Source organism: Leptinotarsa decemlineata, unplaced genomic scaffold (assembly GCF_025532065.1).
Source record: "Leptinotarsa decemlineata unplaced genomic scaffold, Ldec_3_MD MMD2_tig00000010_RagTag_RagTag, whole genome shotgun sequence".
In the NCBI taxonomy this organism is placed as follows: Eukaryota; Metazoa; Arthropoda; class Insecta; order Coleoptera; family Chrysomelidae; genus Leptinotarsa; species Leptinotarsa decemlineata.
The window spans coordinates 9603379-9611535 of NW_027412538.1; the positions used below are offsets into that span (position 1 = coordinate 9603379).

General features: G+C 33.2%; 2 protein-coding genes across 2 annotated transcripts in view; one reads left to right on the forward strand and one right to left on the reverse strand.

The window, feature by feature from the left end:
* LOC111508743 (activating signal cointegrator 1 complex subunit 1) overlaps positions 1-8157 on the reverse strand; it is a 144668-nt gene that overhangs the window by 66248 nt on the left and 70263 nt on the right. The gene's annotated exons all lie outside the window — the stretch shown is intronic.
* Positions 2509-6500, forward strand: Tk (Tachykinin). Its single transcript, XM_074171410.1, has 3 exons — positions 2509-2655; positions 4766-5109; positions 6085-6500. The coding sequence occupies exons 2-3, from the start codon at positions 4780-4782 to the stop codon at positions 6097-6099; spliced, it is 345 nt and encodes a 114-aa protein (XP_074027511.1). The 5' UTR covers positions 2509-2655; positions 4766-4779; the 3' UTR covers positions 6100-6500.

The following is an 8157-nucleotide window of genomic DNA, read 5'->3' on the forward strand; positions in this document are numbered from 1 at the left end:
TCGAACATATGTTCACAGTTTCAGCTGTTTAGTTTGTTTATGAGAGGCATAGAAGTTAGAAATGTTCTGCGTATTAAGCAATTTTCTGCTAAAAAAAAATGTGTCAAAGAATTGGCATAAAATTTTGTGTAAAAATGGAATTAATTGCTCAAAAACATTTGGTATGTTGACAGGCACACAGTGATTGTACTCTGACTCAGGAAAATGTTAACAAAAGCTTTTCGCAGAAGATTGAGAAGATGTGAATGATGTCGCTCGTCGTGGACACACCAGCACATCAACAACTGATGAAAATTATGAGAAAGAGAAGTAAATTGTTATGTAGACTCGTCGAATCACTATTAGAGAAGTTGCTGAGGATGTCAGCATATGGGTTTGCTCATGCCATGCAATTTTTTAGGAAATTTTGGCCATGAAGCCTGTGGAACCGAAGTTCATTCCAAAATTGTAGAGTTTCGACCAAAAAACCTTGGCATGAGCATCGCTCAGTAATTGTTGAACCAACGTCAACGGCGATCCAGATTTGCTTGCGTGTATAGACACGCCTGAAGAAGCTATTATAGCGAAACATTGCTTTTTTGTAAAACTGTTTAGTGAAAATCTCACAATAAGTGTTTTTTGAAAACACGAGTAGAGTAATTCTTACATAGGGAGGATCTAAGATATTTGGTATTTCAACACAGAATCGACAATCATATTTTATCTAGAAAGCAAATTTCCAATGAGCCTCTGAACAACCCATCGATAAGAATGACAAGAACATTGTGTTTCAGAAATGTGTGCAAGGATATTTGTTAATTTACTGCTTCATGTAGGCCAACTTCTATTGATAATACTAAGATAGAAAATTTGTTTTACCAATTAATGGTGGTCCAATTTTAGTTTTTGAGTTTTTCAGTATTGAAGTCAAAAATTATATCTGGTATAGATATTGCTTGTAATTTATTCCATCTTTTGTCGGTTGAAATAAAGTTATAAACCTAAATTAGATTCAATTCAGAAATTTTTTCCAGTGGATAGACTCAATTGTAGTGTACAGAAGTATTTTGAGAGCCTCTTTCAACAATTTATTTTTATCTTTGTTGATATGTATAGTTGTGTATTAGCAAAAATCCAAAACTTTAACCGTCAAGGAAAAATAAAAAAGATTTGAAGTTGACTTACAAAACAAATATGTTAACAATGCAATATTTTGTTTTCGGTTAAAAATTATTATCTTTGAAAACTTACTGTAAAGCATCATCTGCATGTACAATTAAGTAAATATTATCCAGAAGTTTATCCAAATCAATTATATATAAAATGAAAATTACCGGGCCCAGCACAGAACCATGTGGTACTCTAGTGGGTACATCTGCTGTTAAAGATTTAGTTACATTTTCATGTTATTTTTGATGTTATTAATCCTGACGTATGGTTGGTGATTTCTTTTTTCTTGAAGTATTCTCTATTCCATAAGGTTTCAACTTGAGAAGTAGTTTTTCATGGTCAACACAGTTGAATGCCTGCTGATACCTTTGAAAGTTGATTATGATGGAATTTTCGTGTTTTGACAATAAGTCGATTCAAATGAACATATATTTAATTTAATGGGTCAATGTCTGTATCATCTTTTCGTGTACAGGAATAATTTCCTTTTTGGATTATCATGAAATATACCTCTACACAACAAAAGATTGACAAAATCGTTTTTTTTGTTTGTTACATGTACAGTTGAAACATGATTCCATTATTTTCTGGGGTCAGAAACTTTGTTCATTATGTCTGGAGGTGCTCTTTAAAAGTATATTTCGTATGCAGTAATAACAATTTATTTTCTCTAGAAACATACAATGTTCATAGCAGGGAAAACACAATAATTCAAAAAACTAACTATAACAAAACTAAGTACGAATAGGTTTCTAGGTCTGTTCTTCTTTGCTTTTGCACAACCACAACGATTCTTTTTTGATAGTCACCTGTGATGAAAAGTGGATCCTCTACACCAACATGAGAGGACCGAGCCTTGCCAATCAGGATCAGGCAAAAACGGCCTTCGTCGACTTCATCGAATCCCGAGCACACACGGGAATCAATCGACCTGTGTTACGTTGGCAAAAATGCAGTGATTTAAAAGCCGCTTATTTCGATTTAATTGAATAACTATTCACTAATATATTACAGTTTGAAGTATACTCATAAAAACGGGCAAAACTTCAGAAACAACCTAATAATGTATCATACCTGAATACCAGTTGTAAATACTTGAGTTGCTTTTAAAGCATAAAAAATATTTTGTTGTGTTCATTTCCCTTCAATCGCTTGTATCTCTCACCGGTTCCAGAAGATTCCATTACTAGAAAATGGATTTGGTATGTTGATTGGAACTGTTCAAACAAAGAGAGACAGATATCTAAGTCATTACACAATATTTCAATATTCATACTGATAGTTTCACGAATAATCTGCACCAAATTTTTCCCCCAATGAAAACAAGATCAATATACCTAGATATGTTGTTGATATTTCACTTAAGTGATCATACAAGATATGTCAATTAGTTATCCCCACGATACAGTTAACAAACATATTGAGCCGTATATAAATTGTGATGGAAAATTGTTTCCCTGGATTGTCATCAAACTCGTTTGTAGAAGCAGAAAATTTTAGTTGCAGGTAAGAAAATTTTAACTAGACTCTCAGTCAAAAGGAGGCTCTTAATTATGGGCGTTTGCAATTTGTTTATTATTTTGTAATTAATTCAGTGTTCAAATTTATGATGAGTCAGAGTCAGAAATTCTTTATTGTCATGAAAGTTTAGGGTATGCTGACAAAGCAGGCTTAAGAACTAAAACAATCTGAAACATTAAAATAAAGGTCGAGAATTAAAACAAGATATTAATATGGCTCAAGCACACGTCAAAAAGTCTATGGTAAAAATCTGATAAAAATTTTTATAAGTTGCGAAGTCAGCCAAAAGAAATTTCTCAATACTATAATAAACTTTATCTAGCAGAATATTTTTTACTCTTTTTCGAAACTGTTTGTAGCAGGTTAACTTTCTGATTGAAAGGGGAAGATGATTGAAATATTTTTTACTATTATAAAGAATCGAGTTAATTTTTGGCATAACTTTGAATTGAGCTCGAGATGTTATTTTTGTGCATTACCCAGACTGTTTCTAAAATAAAGAATCAGTAGACTGTTAAGATGTGATGAGTTGGAAAAAGGGGCTTACAGGAATCTTGGACTCTAGCTCTGGTGATGAATCTTACTGCTCTTTTTTGAATTTTGAAAACTTGACTCATTAAGTTTTGACAGATGCTTCCCCAGAAGCAAACTCCGTACCGTAAGTGGGATTTGAAAAGTGCAAAGTATGCTTTTCTAGAAGAGTGATAGTCAAAAAAGAGTTACAGATAGACCTTATCGCATAACAACTTGAGGATTATTTTTTTGCATAGTATACTAATATGTGTTCCAAATTTTAATTTGTTGATCATGATGTGTTTTTCAAGAATTATATGGTCCAGGTTACATTTAAAGGATATTATATTAGTGTTTGATATATTGAAAGATAATAAATTGGCATCACATCATTGTTTAACTTTGCCTATACCATGCTCTACCCTGATTTTTAGTGCATCAGTGCTTCTTCCATGCCAAAGTATAGACGTGTCGTCAGCAAAACTTCAATCGTTATATATCAGAGCATTTATATATGATAAAAACAGCAAAAGGCCGAGGACAGATCCTTGAGGTACTCTGCATTTTATGCTAATTTTATCTGAAGATGAACTTTTGAAATTCACTACTTGAACGTGATCTGATAGATATGACTCAAACCACAAGATGTTTCTTCTAAATCCGTATATTTCAAGTTTTTGAAGCAATATTTTGTGATCAACACACTCGAATGCTTTTGTCAGATCACAAAATACTGCCACTGCAGCCTCACCAACATTCAGTCGAAGGTAAAGTTCTTCTAAAAAAGCAAACATTGCATCATTTGTTCCCTTAGAGCAGGGGTCTCCAAACTACGGCTCGCGGGCCAAATCCGGCCCGCCAGTGTCATCAATCCGGCCCGCGACAGCCAATGATTAACTGTCATCAATCTGGCCCGCGACAGCCAATGATTACCTAATTGTTACTATTGCTGTGATAAGTTGAAGAAGAGAACAAAGAATGATAATTACTCGATTTTATTTACTCGGCAAGGTAAAACTTAACGACAGAAATGATGACAAAGAAAACTTACCTTAAGTATCTAAGTTTAGAGATATAGTTAAGGGCAGAAATTGGCCCTTGGAACAAACTGAAAAAATCATTATGGCCCAAAGGCTTCAAAGTTTGGAGACCCCTGCCTTAGAGGCTTGAAAGCCATATTGATTGGGGCGAAGAATATTTTTTTGGTCAAGAAAATTTAGGATTCTCTTTTTCGTTAACTTTTCCACGATTTTAAGAGTTGGCAGTAAATAAATATTTGTTCGTGTGCATAAAATTTTCAGCAAAACGTAAAACCGGAACCTCTGACGTAGATAAATCCAAAACTAGCACTTTTCAGATATTGACGTCTTCAGGAAATGTAGACAGATATCTTTCTCGATAGAGTCGACGGGCTTCTGCAGCAGTTCCATCTGCTAGTCCATAAACGAAATGCATGACAGAATAACAATAAAACTCTCTGAATACTTTTCATTATAATTATAAACATAATGTTAATTGTAATAATTATTAAAGTTTTCCTAAGGAATAAGTATAACTATGATATTAAAACTTTTCCTTTCAGTTGTCTGTTCGAACATGGCCTTTTCCATAATAGTATGTCTCTGCATAATGTTCATCAACGCTACTTTGGGGACTCCTTACGGATTTGTCGCGGTACGCGGCAAAAAGGCAGATCCATTTTATGACATTAGCAGAATCGATATGCGTGACTTGCCTATGGAATTATTTGATGAACATCAAAGCATGCGTCCCTATGAGAACAAGTTGCTAGCTGAATATCTTGCTAGATTAGAGAGTTTCCAAGAGAGACAATGGGATGGCGCTAGTACTGATGGCCAGTATAAGAGGACTCCGTATAGACTTGTGGGCGTTAGAGGGAAAAGATCGGCCACTTCATCAGATGAGGTATGTAGTATTATAGCTTTAAAAGACATTTATATATGAGCTTTGTAACAAAACGGTTAAATATTGAAAAGAAAAACATTGCCTAGTCTGAATTGAAAAGGGTATATTTTTAGGAGAGATCAATTTTTGGCTTTCTACGTTTCCGTCTTCATACAAAAATATGAGGGAATGAAATTTCATAAATAAATTGGGTGGTTTATTTTGCACTGTTATGTAGATTGGTGCTGAAGAGGCAATAAGGCAAGTGTCTTATTCCGAAACATCGATGTCCGCCATTGAGGATGACAGTGTTCCATGTGAGCGAAATATTACCTCTTTCATGTAGTATATTGTGTAATAATCCTGCGAATGGTATCTGATTCAATTCTATAACGAATGTATTCAAAAACACTTCATTGTGAGATTTTCACTAAACGATTTTACAAAAATGCAACACGTGTATGGCGAATCACGGGTTGTGTTTTTGTAAAATCGTTTAGTGAAAATCTCACAATAAAGTGTTTTTTGAATACGTTAGTTATGGATTTTTATGAAGTATCGGCCATTTCCATTATATATCTATAACGAATGTTTGGAATACAAACTGAATAAGAAAAAGTTTGTTTTTTGGAATACTCAATGTTCATATAGAAGTAGTTGTTCGGAAAGTACTTTTTTTTTCAAGCAAGTAATTGTTTTTATGAAATTAGTTATTTCGAGAGGGTTTTCTCTTCCAGTTTGTGTCTGAAAGATCACCTACACAAATTTGTGAAGAGTTCATTACCAAAATGAATTGTTTTCTTCCTTTCTTTGGAAAATTCCCGTATATTCTGGTATAAAGATGAAGTAAAAAGCCAATCCTTTCTTTCCCATAACTATATTATTTTGTAAAAAAAAAGATCAGAGGAAGTTTGTGGAACTCTATCTGATCCTGTGTAATACATTTGACTTATCGGTATTACAAAAAATGTAATTAAAAATTTTTTTTATTTCCAGATGAATACGAATTAACATCAGATTTGGGTACAACCGAAAAAGAATCGATATGTTTCAAAATGAAGTTACATAATTTTTTGTATATAATGAAAATCTGCACATTTCTTTAAAAAATTAGACAATTTGCATTTTTTTTTAAGTATGTACCTGATTAAATTTCGAATTTTCCAGTTAACAAATGACTGTTCAACAAATGTGAAGAAATTTTTGACCTTACAGGTTCTCCGGAAATTTCAAATTCTAATTGATGCTACACAGCCGAAAAAAATTAAGGATTTTATTCGAATGTATATAAGACTAGCATTGTAAGCTTGACTTTTTCAACTTCATATACCTCTGATATATTATTGAGTGTGTAAAAATTTTTCACATTATTCAAATATAAGAGAAATTGACATTAAAGATGTGAATAAGTTCATTGTTTTTTTTATAAAATAGTGTTCTGGGTGAGTACAGAGTAACTGTTGTATTTATCTATTTATTTGACACTTTGGTACATTGAGTACATGTGCTAAGTCATAATTAAAAAACAAAAATAAAACTACAGAAGATGAACAATACAAAAACAATAAATATGGTTCACGTCCACAACATAGAAGTATTATATAAAAAATCGGAGAAGCTCTAGCAAATACTCTCAAAATGTCATGAAAAAGTGTCGTGCAAGAATTCCTCAAGACTGTAGTAACACTTCTGTAAGAGAAGTTTCTTCACCTCAAATTTAAAAAGTTTATCTGACTCGATTTTCCTAATAGATGCCGGCAAGTTATTATAACAGTTTGTTGTATTAAAAAGTGGGGAGCATCTGAAGTGAGCCGTTTTGTGTGAGGGGGTTCTTAACAGTTTCCCATGACGGGTGTCTCTACCATGTATATCCGCATTTGTGACAAATTCAGTTATATTGTTACGGGCAAAAGTGACACACTTCAAGATAAATAAAGAAGGTGCCGTCAATAGGCCCTCTCTTAAGAAAATTGGTCTACAACTATCTTGAAAATCTATATTAAAAATTAGTCTCAGCAACCTTTTCTGAGCAACAAAAACTCGTGGAAAATCCCTTGCACATCCCCAAAAAATGATATTAAAGCTGATGTGAGAATAAGCCATAGAAAAATAGACGTTCATCAATCCAAAATTATCTAGAGTGTTTTTCAATTGTTTGATTGAGTAATATGCGGAATTGAGTTTGTTGCAGACCTTTTGAATATGACCGCTCCAGGACAAATTTTCGTCTAAAGACGTTCCTAAAAACAAGACTTCGCTGGAAGATCGAATACCATTTATTGTGGAAGAGTCACTGCTGAAATTTTTTCTAATAAATGATTTCATTGAAACAGATTTAGATTTATTCAGAATAAGTTTGTTACGTTGGCACCATGCACTGAATTTATCTATTATTTTATTTATTTTGTCTGACAACTCAACTTCGTTTTTTTCGGCCACAGTAATTGCAGTATCATCCGCAAACATGGTTATGAGACACTCAGAAAAGAATTCAGACAGGTCATTTATGAAATTGAGGAACAACAATGGTCCCAGGACAGAACCTTGAGGCACTCCTAGTTTTACATCTTTGGGACTTGATAAAATTCCATTGCAGCTAACTATTAGACTATGGTTTTCCATATATGATTTCACCCAGTTCAATAGATTATTTGGGAAACCTAGGCCTGCAAGTTTAATTATAAGAAATTCGGAAGAAATGGTATCAAATGTTTTTGACAAATCGAAAAAAAGTGTTACAACTAGTTTATTCGAGTCAACCTGTGTATAAATGAAATTTAATAAATGGTATGAAGCTGATTCAATTGATTTGTTCTTCCTGAAGCCATATTGGTTATTACTAAAAAGATCATTTTGATCCATCTAATTCATAATTCTGTTACTAACAACTTTCTCAAACAGTTTAGAGAGGGAACAAAGTAAAGATATCTGTCTGTAGTTGTCTACCTCAGTTTTGTCGCCTTTTTTATATCGATTCTCCTTGTGACAAACTGTTTTTTTTTGAGCATTAGGGATTATAAATGGTAACTGCACCATGTCTGGTGTACAGTGGCGTCAATCGGGCAATAA